The sequence below is a fragment of the Lolium perenne genome, chromosome 2, assembly GCF_019359855.2.
Source record: "Lolium perenne isolate Kyuss_39 chromosome 2, Kyuss_2.0, whole genome shotgun sequence".
Lineage (NCBI taxonomy): Eukaryota > Viridiplantae > Streptophyta > Magnoliopsida > Poales > Poaceae > Lolium > Lolium perenne.
Genome location: NC_067245.2, coordinates 77129266 through 77143015, shown reverse-complemented (window position 1 = coordinate 77143015; position 13750 = coordinate 77129266). Strand labels below are relative to the sequence as shown.

The 13750-nt window shown below is 45.2% G+C and overlaps 1 protein-coding gene across 4 annotated transcripts; it reads left to right on the top strand.

The window, feature by feature from the left end:
• Positions 1 to 867: 867 nt before the first annotated feature.
• On the top strand, positions 868 to 6899 carry LOC127328662 (uncharacterized). Of its 4 annotated transcripts, none has more exons than XM_071826060.1 (5): positions 868 to 1215; positions 1720 to 1942; positions 2158 to 2490; positions 3430 to 3723; positions 4651 to 6899. In XM_071826060.1, exons 3-5 carry the CDS (start codon positions 2423 to 2425, stop codon positions 4661 to 4663), a joined length of 375 nt encoding a protein of 124 aa, XP_071682161.1. In that variant the 5' UTR covers positions 868 to 1215; positions 1720 to 1942; positions 2158 to 2422; the 3' UTR covers positions 4664 to 6899. The 4 variants fall into 4 exon arrangements, 1 of the variants encoding a protein (XP_071682161.1); XR_011751679.1 differs by having other exon boundaries at positions 869 to 1942; positions 4651 to 6292; positions 6482 to 6899; XR_011751678.1 differs by having other exon boundaries at positions 869 to 1942; positions 4651 to 6353; positions 6482 to 6899.
• Positions 6900 to 13750: the final 6851 nt, after the last annotated feature.

The window sequence follows — 13750 nt, the reverse complement described above, 5'->3', positions numbered from 1 at the left end:
CTCCGGCGCCGGTTCCGGCTGCTTCTCCGTCCCGAGGGCTTCGTGCTCGTCGGTGGTGGAGGAGTGGCCGGATCCGGCGTCCGGGTTTGTATAGCAGTAGACTAGGTACAATCTTCGGTGCTAGAGTATGCCCTCCCTGCTTCTCTGCTCCGGCGGCGGCGGTGGCGGGCTTCAATAATATGCCTCCAGATCTGAGGTTGGTGAGGTGGTGTCTGCCTTTGTCAATCGAAGATCTGGCCGGCCTGTGTGTGTGTCCAGGCGGAGTCGTTGAGGTGGCGGCGGCGGCTCGGCTGGGGACTTTTGTTCCCCTCTCTCCGCTCCCTCTTCGCCGGCGTCTTCCCCATCTCCGGTGTGGGGTGCGAGGGGATTTGTATAGGAGTATCGCCGGTACTAGTTGCCGGCAGGATCCAGAGACTGGCTTGGCCGACGCGGGCTGTGTGGCTGCGGGCGGGCGACGCGCTGGTTTTCCATCGACCTTGTCGATCGGCTCCGGTGGCGTGGCGACTCGGATGAGCACGGGGTTCTCCCCGGCCGACGTTCCCCAAAGGGGCAATCCCGCCGGGCGCGGTGGGTGCGGTTTGAGGTCCACAAAGCAGCGGTGTCTGCGAGGGTGCTCCTCCGAGTTTTGGTGTGTGGATTCCTTCTCCTTCCCTTCCGGTGTCTTCGACGGCGGCGGCGGCGGGAGAAGCTCATCGGCGTCTTGCACAGAGATCTTCAGGGCTTCAATGTAATTTTCTTTTTTCGCAAGGTCTTTTGTGCAAAATGTAGGCCCAGCTGGTGCTTCTGGGTTGTTCGTGTTGTTGCTGCGTTGTAACCAAATGCTGATTAATGTATGCGTGGTAACTTCCTCAAAAAAAAAAAAAAAAAAAAAATCCCGCCGCCACCCGAGCTCCGCCTCCTCCTCTGCCCCATCGCCGCGCACGCCTCTTCCTACCGATCCCCCCGCATCTTCCTCCCCCAATCCACATTATTCTCTTCTCCTGCTGTGAGAGGCGGCGCCGCTCCGCCTCCCTAGCCGCCACCCGCCCTTCTCCTCCTCCAAGGTCGCATCCCCATCTCGTCGGTTGGCCTCCTCCATGGAGCTCGATGTTTCGTGGTGCTCTGATGGCCGCCGTCGACGAGATCGAGATGGAGCAGGGATGTCGCCCGTGTGATTCTCCTCTCGGTTGTTGAATGGAAATAGGGAAGAGTGGAAGCCATCTCCGTGCTTAGCAGGTAGGGGACGGGCCGCTGATCAAGCTGCTGCTACTCTCTGCCTTTTATTCTTCGCGGGAGGTGAGAGGAGCAGCAGCGGGCTGTACGGCCGGCCGGATGAGCTGCTGGTGGTGGTGGAGAGCACATCTCCAAAGGCACTTGCTGCGAGGGAGTTCTCTAGCGCCCCTGCCACGCTAGCGTTCCATCTCCCATACCATGCCCCTCCTCTAGCTGGCTGAGAGGAAGGACGGCAAGAGCTGCAGAACCACACCTCCATCTTATGCCAAGAAGTGAGAGATCAGATGAGTGTTGGCCATGGCGGAGGCCATCGACGAAGCCTTGCATTCTACATTTCTATAATTATCACTACTGCCTTGTTGGTGTACCTGTATTTCAGTTGAATTTTTCAGTTATAATTATGTACAATTTGCGGTTCAAGTGGATGATTCCTTAGTCTTGGTAATTAGAAAATCATAAGAAGTTGACCACTGATCCTGATGGAAAATAATTGGTGTTGAATTACAGTTGTTTTCCAGACGATGAGATGGAGGGGATGAAGCCAACATTCGGCGATTCTTCCAATTACCTTCAGAGACGAAGAACTCGGCGTTCCAAGGAGCGAGTGCAGTTGGAAGATTATGGCCAATGATTTGTTGTCTCGGAAGATCGGAAGCTTTACTGGGATGACATCCTTACCAATACACAGTCGGCCACCTAAGTTCTGGCCTAACCAGTTTTCTAATTTCAGGTCTGAATCTGATTGCTCACTGCCTGTCGACTGTACTTGTATCATTACTGTGCAACTTAATTATAGTAAAATGTGTTTCTATTACTTGCTAGGAAAAATTAATTATAAATATCATTTCTGGTCTCGGTATCACTATCGCCTCCTAATCTTTAGTTGTAAGTGTTGCCATTACATTCTTAGATGGAACATCATGTGTCTGACTGAATTTCATTCAGATCAACACTGCATAAATATTCTACCGCTGTGAAGCACATACTGGATTCTCTTTTGGTCACTGTGGCGAGGAATCTGGGACTGGAACCAGCAACGATCGCTGAGAAATGTGCCAGCGGGATACAATCATTCAGGATGAACTACTGTCCCTGTCTCCTGTGCATGCGGCAGCCGGACAAAGTCGTCAGCTTCTCTCCACACTCCAATTCTGATCTGCTCTCTCGTGCTCCAAGTAAATAATGTGCAAAGGCGTGCAGATCAAGAGGAATGACATCTGGTTTCCTGTCAGTCCAGTCGAGGGCTTGTTCATTGTCAACATCGGAGATAATTTCGAGGTAAGCATGAAGATCTGAACATCAACTCAATCTCGTTTTCATGCAATAGGATTGGTTTCTTGGTGAGTGCTGAGTTCTCAGGTCAACTGAATAGGATCCAGTAGATATACGTATTCTGATCCCCTTATTGGTTTCGTTTTGCTAAATGCCATTCTTGATGCAGTTGGTTTTGTAATACATGCAATGGTGAAAGTTAATGCATTACACCGTTAGTGAAAAAAAAAATCTATCGGCTCACAGAGAGGCTCACTTACTATCTGCTATGCTAAGCTGTAAAGCATAAAAATGGAGCACAAAAGGACATTACAGGGAGCACTCCATAAAAATATTCTTATGTGCAATTTTAGTGTGTAGGGCTGTTGAAAATAATTTATAGGGATGCTGTACACTTGTGGTTCTACAAGCTCGAAATGCAATCCAATATAAAAAAACCATATAAGACTATAAGAACGAAACACTTCAGGTGGACTTTTCAGTACGCAATTTGTGTACACTCGGTATTAAGTAATGATGTTGAAATTGTATTATACTGCAGTGAAAAGAAAATTTATTAATTCAGTTGTGCTCACTCTCACATGGAACCTTATCACTCTGACATGCTGGTATGGTGTTTGTAAATAATTAGGAGAATAAACTAGCAAGGTTCCATTGTTAGGTATCTCATATGTGTGTTTTGTGCACTTCACGCTCCCAAGTTTCTTGTTTTTGAATCGTGAAAGTACATCATGGTCTCCAAATTCATGAAGTTCTAGAATTATGTGCTACCTGCTCTGGATGACTACTTGAGAAGGTGAACTGAAACCTGTGCATAAATGCTAAACTTTTTTACTGAAACTTTCCATACTAAGTTGTATTTTTTTGTTGAATTATCATTCAGGTTATTGTAGAATGTGTTCTTTAGTGCGCTAATTGATTGTATTGTCTTTATTTGGATCGTAGGATGATGGACACCTTTGGTCAAAATTGTAGAAAGAATCGGACCTTGCACAGCAAGAGCCTGTACTTGGTGCTGAAATCTGTGGTGGGCTGGTGGCTGTGGGTGGTCGTGGTGGCTTCGGTCATGTTGGTGGTGGTTGTAGAGGGCGTGGGCAAGGTGGATCGTTGGGTGTTCAAGGTGGTTGTCTTGCTGGTGGAATCGGTAGTGTGCATGGTTGTGCGCAGGGGCACTGCCCATGGCCGTGATCCTGTTGGTCGAAGGTGTTTTGTGCATGACGTGGCCCCGGGTGTAGTCTGGTGAGGCGTTTTAACTCTAGCTCATTCAGGTTTTCATTGGTCGTGTTTGGATTTCTCCAATGTTGCAGTTGCTTGTTTAGTGTAATTTTTAGGGTACTACTAATTTAGATAATCAAATTTTGTTTGCGATGCCAAAATATGAGGGGATTTTGCATGTAATCTCATGGTGAAAATTAAATTGATGTTCATTATGATATTTGTTATGCATGTTGCTTAATCTTCTGTCTGAATATTTTGTTAAGGCGCCAACAGTAGCAGCTGCAGCCTACCTGAGACTAGCACGAAAGCTTGCTATCCTTCCTTCAAATAACCTTTCGTATTTAGAAAATTTCTTGTATATGTCGAACTCTTTGTAAGTCACATTTATTGGAAGCTCTTTGTATCTATTTTCAAGCTCAGTTGAGGAAGTTGATTGTGAGTATTTTGATTAATAGAAGAATTCTGAACTCTAATACTAATATCTCTCTCTTAAGTGGCACGTGAATATAAGATATCTTACTTTGAATACATATAGCACCGAGAAGGTCAGCATAGCTCTTTATCTGAGTTCCTCCTTTCACAATTGTAAACAATGTTATATATGAATGTACAGAGAAATGAATTTGCATATGCATGATAACATTATAAGAAAGCACATATTGGATCATCAGTTCACTTGCATAGGACATGATACCGTACTCATAGTTAATAATTTCCCATCGAACCTTCACAGTCCATCAATATGTGCAAGAGAAGGTATTTCCCGTTGTGTGGTTTGGCCTTTTTTTCTCTTGGCTTTGGTCATGTGGTTCTTTAGCTGGATCGCTAGATATTTTCCCCTGTGGTTTGGACTTTCATTTATTTATTTCTCTTGCCTTTGGTCATGTGATTTCTTCGTCTAGACTGCTACGTGAAATTATATTTACTATATACATATTTATTTGGCAGGTCTCCTTTGTGAAGTTCGAATCTAAGTTGGCCATGGATCTAACTTGCTGCCTCTTTTTGACTAAGTTTCCACCTGAATTGAAGACATCTTGGTTATCTAATATTTCTAGGTAGAGTGGGTAGCAAAACCGTTAATATTTGGACTCAATTGACAATTGGCTGTGTTCAATTCTTGTAATGACCTTCACTCTTACCACCAATTCCCAGAAATACAGATGTAAGTTTAGTTTTTGAATTCGCTCTCCTTTGTATGAACTCTCAACATCCCATAGTTAAAAGGCATCGCTCCCTTCCCCCTTCCATGTTAGTCACTTATTTGTATACAACACATTAATGCCACTTTGACTATGAATAATCATATCGGTTCTTTGGGTTTGGTGGACATAAATAATTAGCCTTCACTTTTATTTTGAGTTCAGAATGAGAGAAACCAGTAGAGGATTAATTCCATGCTTTCTAAATCTAAGACCTACTGATCTCTTAGTTATATGAAGTTCACTTTCTTTCTATGCCAAAACAAAAAGCACACACAGTGAAATCATTGTTGATGTTGGATAATGTGTCAATCTTTTTTGATCGTTTACTTTAGTTTGTTGCTTAGTTAGCTTGATGAACTTCCTATCTAATCAAGTAATATGAGGTTTGTTGGGTTGCTTGGTTACTGCAACTAGATAGTGTACCAAGTTCCGTGGCTCCAACCGATTTTGTTTAATTTTTTTATATTTTCAGAGTTTAAGTGTAGAATCTAGGGGTGGGTTATGGCGAGCTTGCTCATATGGTCGCATGGATATTGATTATTTGTACGGACATGGCATCAGCCGCACCATGGGATGGGCATGTGTGCCAAGCAAAAATGTTTTGACTGATCTGTGTATTTCACATGTGTATCTTGATGTAGCATCCCACTTTGCAATATAAGTGACGGTATACGGTTGTGCCAGCCAAAGTGACAGATTGGTCAACGGAACCGTTCCATGCTGCATACTGATCAACAACCTTTAGCACCTATCAATTGGTTCCCTCCAGCCCAAGTGTTTTTATACTACACAACATGAATATATTTTATCATGAAATTGTAGTACATCGCATTATCATTAAAATAGTTTGTTTATGGCCTATGTATGCACTTCTTCTTTTCATGTTCAGTTTAGAGCAATTGATTTATCATATGCATGATGGTAAAGCGGGTTGTGTTATTTGGAGCATGGCATCACATATTGCAAAATCTAACTTTGCCCGCCCATTGATAGCCAGGTGCTCAAGGCAAACCTTCTTTTCATTTGCTACTTTTTATACTCGAATATGCAGATTACAAGTATCTGTATTTTTGTCCTCTGTACTCACGTAGGGGGTTTGTATTTACTTCCGGCTTATTACAAACATAATTGATCTTTTATATTTGTGTAAGTCTATACAAAAATGGTTGCTTTGCATTATTGAATTTTGTACTGTGATCTTAATACTTATGTATGCATTGGTCATGACTAGGGAAACTATTAGCTTGCAGGATTCAATGCGTGTTGGACGCCTATATATAGTGCAGATTTCTACTGATTAATTATTATCTTCCATATTCTTGGTAAACTTTAACCTCTGATTATTCAGTTGGGTGGAGTTTGCTCATAACCCGGCAACAGAGAAGGTTCAGCTTTTTTATTGATATTTCATGCTATGGTATTTCTAATGTGAGAATGTCTTTAAAGGTTATTATTTTGAATTTCTTTATATCTTTCTCTTGCATGGCTTTTTTTAATATTGTAGATTGCTCTTTCAAATTTTGTTCTCATATATGTGCTTTCATTCTCATACGATCCACACCTGTATGATGCAGGTTGTTGAGGTTTTAACCATTCTCATGCTTGAGGTGATGGTATTATTTGTATGATCACGGTGGTTAAAAAAGACTACTTCGGTTTGTGGAAAGTGATCTGTTGTGGCCACCTTTGTTTGTACTCTGGTCAAACAATAATGGTTAGAATTGTAGCCAAGGAATTCTTAGAAACATTTCCATTTGTTGTTCAGAAATCGTAGGGTTTTGAGCAGGGTTGCTGCATTTCGTTTGTATGTAAATGAAGATCTGCCTGGGATCAACGTGGCGCATATACCATTTGTGAACTAGATTAATCTCACAATTCTTTGGTGTATGCAATTGAGAGTCTGCTTCAAAGGCTTGTATCTTTGTATTGTGTTTCTACATAGAATTCGCAGCAAATCTTAAAAGGATAATATGACATCTTTTAGTTTAATCATATGTACGATTTGTATAAATATTCAGTATAGTGTTTTCCAAACCACCAATGCTAAAGACCGTGGATGCGCACACCCCTAATTTTATTGTCTTATTTTATTGGGGACGACTAATTTGGACCCAACACAAAATCTCTTGTGAATTGATCAACTTTAATTGCTAGCATGTAATTGTTTGGAGAAAATGATGATTCATATTCCTAAACTTTGCAAGGGTTATGCACTCATGTAGTGTTAGGTTGTTTATAGCCTCTTCAGTTTATCAATTTTATTGCTTTTGACTCGTTATCACACTTGTGTGGTAGGTTAATTAAATTGATATCTTTGAAATTCTGTATGGTTCCAGTAAGTGTGTTTCTGATGTTCTCTTCATTTTATCATCTTATTATATACGTATTACAAAAACGTTCCTTCCTTACTTCTTTACTTCTGTTGCTCTTAGAGCCAATGTGTTCACAATTTTGTGTGCTTTTTACCCTCATTCCATCATAGAAAGTTTGTTTTGTAAAACCTAAAATATGTATTACCATTTTCACCTTATTTTCACGGTTGTTATACCAAATATAAATCATAGTGAATTTCACGGGGTCGTGCGCCAAGGCGCACATCTAAATCTAGTTACTGCGAGCTAGATGGCTACAACGAACCTACGTGTAGGCACGAATTACCATCCGCCTGACAAGCACCGTCGGCATCCAAACAGTTCGGCGTTGAGATACTGGGAATTTGAGATTTATTGTCGTTCCCTTTGTACCGATGTTCCTATGATTTTTTCTTAACACTGCGTATCCGGCATTACATTAATACTAGCACAATGTCCACGCGTTGCTGCGGAAAAGCAAAATATATTGACTTCAAAATAAAAATATAATAAAATTCTAGCAATATGGGAGAATAAGGTAATTTTTACAGTTCTACCAAATAAGAAGGTTTGCAAGATGAATACCGGAAAAAAATGAGATCCTCCCCTTCATTGGCAGTAAAGCTTTCTGTGCGGCAGGCAGCACAAACAGAGCGTGCCTCACCGCGACACTACGCACAACGCTGGTCGCGTGACCGATCAAGATTTCTTCTAATCACCTTCTGTGCCTCACCGCGACACTACGCACAACGCTGGTCGCGTGACCGATCAACATTTCTTCTAATCACCTTCTGTGCCTCACCGCGACACTACGCACAACGCTGGTCGCGTGACCGATCAACATTTCTTCTAATCACCTTCTGTGCCTCACCGCGACACTACGCACAATGCTGGTCACGTGACCGATCAACATTTCTTCTAATCACCTTCTGGTAGTAGTTTTCATATCGTTGATCTACAAAACAGAATTGATATTCTCTCTATCACAAATTCTAATCTATTGCTTTCAACTTGGAAAACAAAGTAAGTATTAAGTGTAACTTTTTACCAAAACAATCATACACACCTACCTTCTCTAAACCATAACATGTATTTTTGTCTAATCGTTGTTTTACAAAAGTGAATTGATATTCTCTATATCCCAAAATCTGGACTAATGTTTTCACTTCTTTGAACCGTCGCATAAATTCTAAATATTGCACAATTTTTTTGGAACGACTGCCAATACAACAACAAATTAGCACAAAGCACTCAAATTCTGGGAACCCTCGCATGCAGATGATCTTCATTCGTCAGCACCACAGCGGCCAGAGGTAACACACATCGGATCAGCAATGGCACCAATTAGCACATGCCGTACCATGAGCAGCTCTATCTTTTGTTAGACCTGAGGCAGAGGGAGGGTGCCTGGGCCAAGTCGTGGGCGGTCGAGGACTCGAGGTGGCCGGAGCGCGCGGGCGGACGGCTCCGGTTCACAGAGCAGGTGCTCAGGCCTCAGGGCGGCGCTGTCTTGCCGTCGCAAAGCGAGCAGGTTGGTGCAGGACACGATCCCTAAATTCTCTCTTCCCTATCTAGCAATCTCCTCAAATTTTAAATTGGACACCAAAATTTGCATTAAATAGAGATAAACTGCAATCTGGGAGCCAAAATCCGCCGCTAATCCAAACCCCTCTGTTGGATTTTGAGCTCATAATTTTCAATTGGGGAGCAAGCACCCCGTCCACACGGGATCCATCTCGCAGATCCGTCGTTCGTCGGTCTAGTCGATCGATGGATTTTAACTTTAAAGCTCGGGGCGTCCGCTTCCCAATTCTAGTTCCATGCGTCTTGATTCCTTGTGGGCAGCAGAATTTAAGGACGATGGCTTCCTTTCCTTTCCTTTCAAAGGTTTCCGGGTTTCTTAAACTTTCCCTTTCTTACTTCTTCCTTTCTTCGATTTGTGTGGCGGAGCGCTCGCTGCAGGGACAGGAGCGAGGCCGGTGGACGGTGGGGCTCGACGCCATGGGAGGGAGAGCAGAGAGGAGCTCGGGCGCGGGGCCTGCTGCGGGGCGCGTCGGTTCCAGTAAAACGAAGGGGAAAAAATACGAGCTAACCGGTACGAACGGGTATAATGGCATTGGGCGTTATATGTGGTTTGGTGGGAGGGTAATTTGGTTCAAAATAAAATTGGACGAAAATTTTGGCAGAAACCTTAGCTCCTTTATTATTAGAGGTATAGAAAAGGATAAGAGCATCTCCAGCCGCGTCCCCAAAGCGTCCCCCAAAGGGATTTGGGGCGCGCCGGACAGAAAATGCGTTCCAGCTGCGTCCCTGTTTTCCCAGGCGACGCAGGGACGCGTCTCGTCGTGCATGGCCGCGTGGCCGTCCGCGTCGGAGTTATTGCGTGCAACCACCCGCTGTCGCCGCTGTTTTAAGACGCCCTGCAGTTCTCGCCGCTCATCACAATCGCCGCCGCCTCCCCCCTCCCAGATCTTCTCCTCGTCTCTCCAAAAAAATGTCGACCTCGTCCTCCCGCAAGATCGCCGCGGTGAACGGCTTCGGCCGCGGCAGCCTCACCGTGGCGGAGGCGTGGGCGGCACCGCGCCGGTATCCGGTCCCGCGGACATGCGGGCGCCAGCGGCGGCTGGAAGATGGCCGTGAACGGCATTGGCGTTCCGCCGCCGCCGAAGCCGCTCACGGACCAATGGTGGGACGTCGTCAAGGCCCGTCGGGCTCAACTCACCGCCCAGGAGCGGTTGGATCCAACGTGGGCGGTCGACAACAACGACGCCTGGTGGACGTCGTACTTCCAGGCGAAGTACGACGTCGAGATGCACAGCACCGACGGGCTCGTCGGCGGCCCCAATAGCTGGAACAAGGACGGCCGCGCCCTGTTCTGGGGCGTTCCGGGGCGCACACTCGAGAACGTCATCCGCGGCATCCGCAACGGCGCTCCAAGGCTGGAGATGCCGTCGTCGCCGCCGCCGTCTCCTCAATGGCAGCCGAGGAGGACGACGTACTCGTCCTCCTCGCACTCTTCTTCCTCAGGACCAGCGCAATCGATGCCGTCCTCGTCTTACCGGTCGGCGTCGTACACCGTTCCCAAACGGGAGGTGAAGGAGGAGCCGGCGACGCCCGTCAACACGAGGCGTGGCGGCAGTGGCAGCCGGCGGCAGCAAGGGAGGCGCGGCGGCGCCCTCCTCATCCCGAAGCCGGAGGTGAAGGAAGAGCCGGAGGAAGCGTCGCAGGCGGCGCGGCTGGCGGAGTATGAGCGGCAGCAGCGCCTCATCGCCAGCAGCGACGACCCCGAGAACTGCCCAGGTCTACGGGCGGCGTTCTTGGCGTCCATGGACGACAAGGACGCCTGGAGGGGCGACCTCGATGCGGCGATCGCCTTGTCCATCCGCGACTCCGGCAAGCCGCTGGTGGACCTCACCGACGACGACGAGGCAGGACCAAGCGGCGCGGTGAAGGACGAGCCCGTCGACGAGCGCGTCAAGCAGGAGGTCGTCACCGACGACATGTACAACTTCCAGCAGTACTACGACGCCTCCGGCCTCCGCAAGTGGTTCTAGATTAGGTTTAGTTTAAATTTAGTCAAATTTCGTTCGAATCTTGTAAGTTTGGATGAATCTTAGTCGAATCTCGTTAAGTTTAAAATTTCCGAATTTTTGTTTGGGGGACGCGACTGGGGAGCGACGTCCTCCAAAAGCGGCACAAACGAAACACGTCCCCCAAACGCTCAATTCGGCACGGTTTAGGGGACGTTTGGGGGACGCGGCTGGAGATGCTCTAATGATTTGTATGAGTCGGAGGTTGGAACGATCTCATCTTCCGGATCGTGCAACGTCCGTCTCGCTCCATCGTTTGGTTCTGGTGAAGCCACAGCACAGGAAGAGGCAGGTAGAAGGATAGACAACACGTGGCAGGGACCCACAATACCGTTTGTCCCAGCTGGAGTTGTGCATTTAAGGGCATGAGCAATGGAGGCAGCTGTCCAACTAGGATTGGATAAAACTTTTGACATATGCATACAATGTTATGGTCCCATTAATATGTCTTTCTCTCAAAAGCTGATTTGGTTTTTCTCTTTCTCTCTCACATTTCCACTCAGTTTTCACTTTATGGCTGAAGAGGCTGCCTCCTGATGAAGAGGCTGCCTCCTTATCCGAACTTAATTTGGACCACCCGAACCAAGATAAAGCTGTGAGCCAACACCCCTGGGACTATGCATTGGCCATGTCCTAACAAGGAGTTAGCATTTTGTGCAATATTGATGACGTAGGTGATAGGAACAGACGCGACTGATTTAACCGCGCAGTGCAAGATAAAGAAATGGACACAGACCAAGAGAACATCATATATTAGGCTAGGTTGCAGACTAAGGTATTCCATAACAAAACTAGAAATCATGTGGTTCCTAGACTCTTCAACGCTTGTCATAGCTCTATTTCTATCTAAAAACATTAGTTAGTTCTGCATGCAAAAACTAAAAATTTAACCATGATTTAAGTGTGTGAATCCTATGTATGTTACTTCAAATGACATGCCATACTGATTAAAATGAGTGAACTATACTGAACTTTCCAAAACAAAAAACACCATTTAGTCAAACACCTTCTTATTGTCACATATATTTCCTGGTTCTATCCTACTGCATATCGCACCTAAAAAAACTAGTCTTTTTCATGTAACAAAAAAGTGAAAACATGTGAAAAATGATTAGCTGCTCCATCCATCTGCATGTATCAAAAACAAATAACGTAACAACATTAGTGTATATAATTGGTTGAATTATTGGTAAAAATACTCAACTCCTTGATGTTACATTGTATCGCATATAATACAAAAAAATGTTAAATGCCCTAGGATGAAACCCCTTTTTACTAGGCCATGTTGCATATAACAAAAAAAATTGTGATTTGATGTTCCACTGTATTGCATATAACACAAAGAACAACTGGTAAAAAAATGCTTGATTGCATAAAATGGCCCGCTCGTTCTCGGGTAGAATCGAGCCACCGTTGATTGGCCCGCTCGTTCCCCGCCCGCCAACCCCGATTCACTATCAGTTTGCGTCACGCCCTCGCCCCGCCCCGGAGGTAAATTTAGGGTAAATCGGAGTGATTTATTCAAGATTGGGGCACAACTGTTTTTGAGCATAGATTTTTGTGTGCAGATGAACTCAGCCGCGATGCGATTTTTGTTCGAGGACTCAACATTGTCGGACGATTCCGACATCAAAGTTTTCAGTAAGCATGACGACAACAAGAAGCGAAAGCGCCGAGGCTCGACGGTTAGCCGCCTTTGCTTTACTTCGTGGAGGTTTGCGCGTAAGTAACTTAGGTGTAGGGCACTTGGGCTTGGCGACCAGATCCAAAAGGAAAGTTCTCGGTGAAATCGGCGTATAAACTACATCGGCTGTTAATTGATCAAGGTGGCAGTGCCTCAGGTGTAAATGTTGGGGCAGATATAGAGCAGTTTGAATGGAAGGATATTTGGGTATGACCATGCCCGCCAAAAGTAAGGCAATTTCTATGGAGACTTGCGCGTACGTAACTCATCTCTTTCATAGGCATTATCAAATGTGTAGAGAGCTATTTATCAAAATAGTGAAAGCTTGCAAGGCAAATTCCCAGAAATTCCCAGTATTTCACTCACCCGTAAACATTGACGGTCTTATAGGATTTAATCTGTATCAAAAAGATATCGACCACAATGAGGATGATTGCATACGGCATTCCAGCTGATTGCCCCGATGGGTATCTTCTCTCCCGTGTGTGCAGTTATTTGCTAAAGTTTTGATCTGGGTTTTTGGTGTCGAATACATCCAAACTCCCATCGAGCAGGACACAAAAAGATTGATGGCGTGCAATGAAAGAAGAGGATGTCTAAGTATGCTTGAAAGCGTTGATTGCATGCATTGGAGGTGGAAGAACTGTCTTGCTTCTTGGCATACGAAGTACACCGATCATCATCGTGATCTAACTATTGTGGTTGAAGCTGTGGCCTCAAAGGATTTCTGGGTTTGGCATTGTTTCTTTGGGCTGTCTGAATCTCTCAATGAGACCAACGTTTTAAAGAGATCTCATCTATTTTGTAGGCTTACTAGTGGTGATGATCCGGCTTGAACTACACTGTTAATGGCCATGAATATATATATGGGGTATTATCTTGCCGAAGGCATATATCCTTCATGTTCAACATGACCATCCAATAGTAAAAAAAATATGTTTTTTCCAAGCCTCAAGAAGCATGCTACAAGGACACTAAGAGAGTTTTCGGTGTGTTACAAGTTCGGTTTCCCATTGTTCGAGGTCCTGGTTGTTTCTCGGACAAGAAGTCCCTCACAAGAATCATGGTCGTCGAGGGTGAGAGGAACACGGACTTGGAATTCTTCTTCAACAATATTGGCAGCCGTGTCAAATCTAAGAGGAACCTGACCGGATCCGAGCTTTCCTTGAGACTTGCTACAGATTGAAAACGGTGGTGCTCATACCCAACTCCGTAACG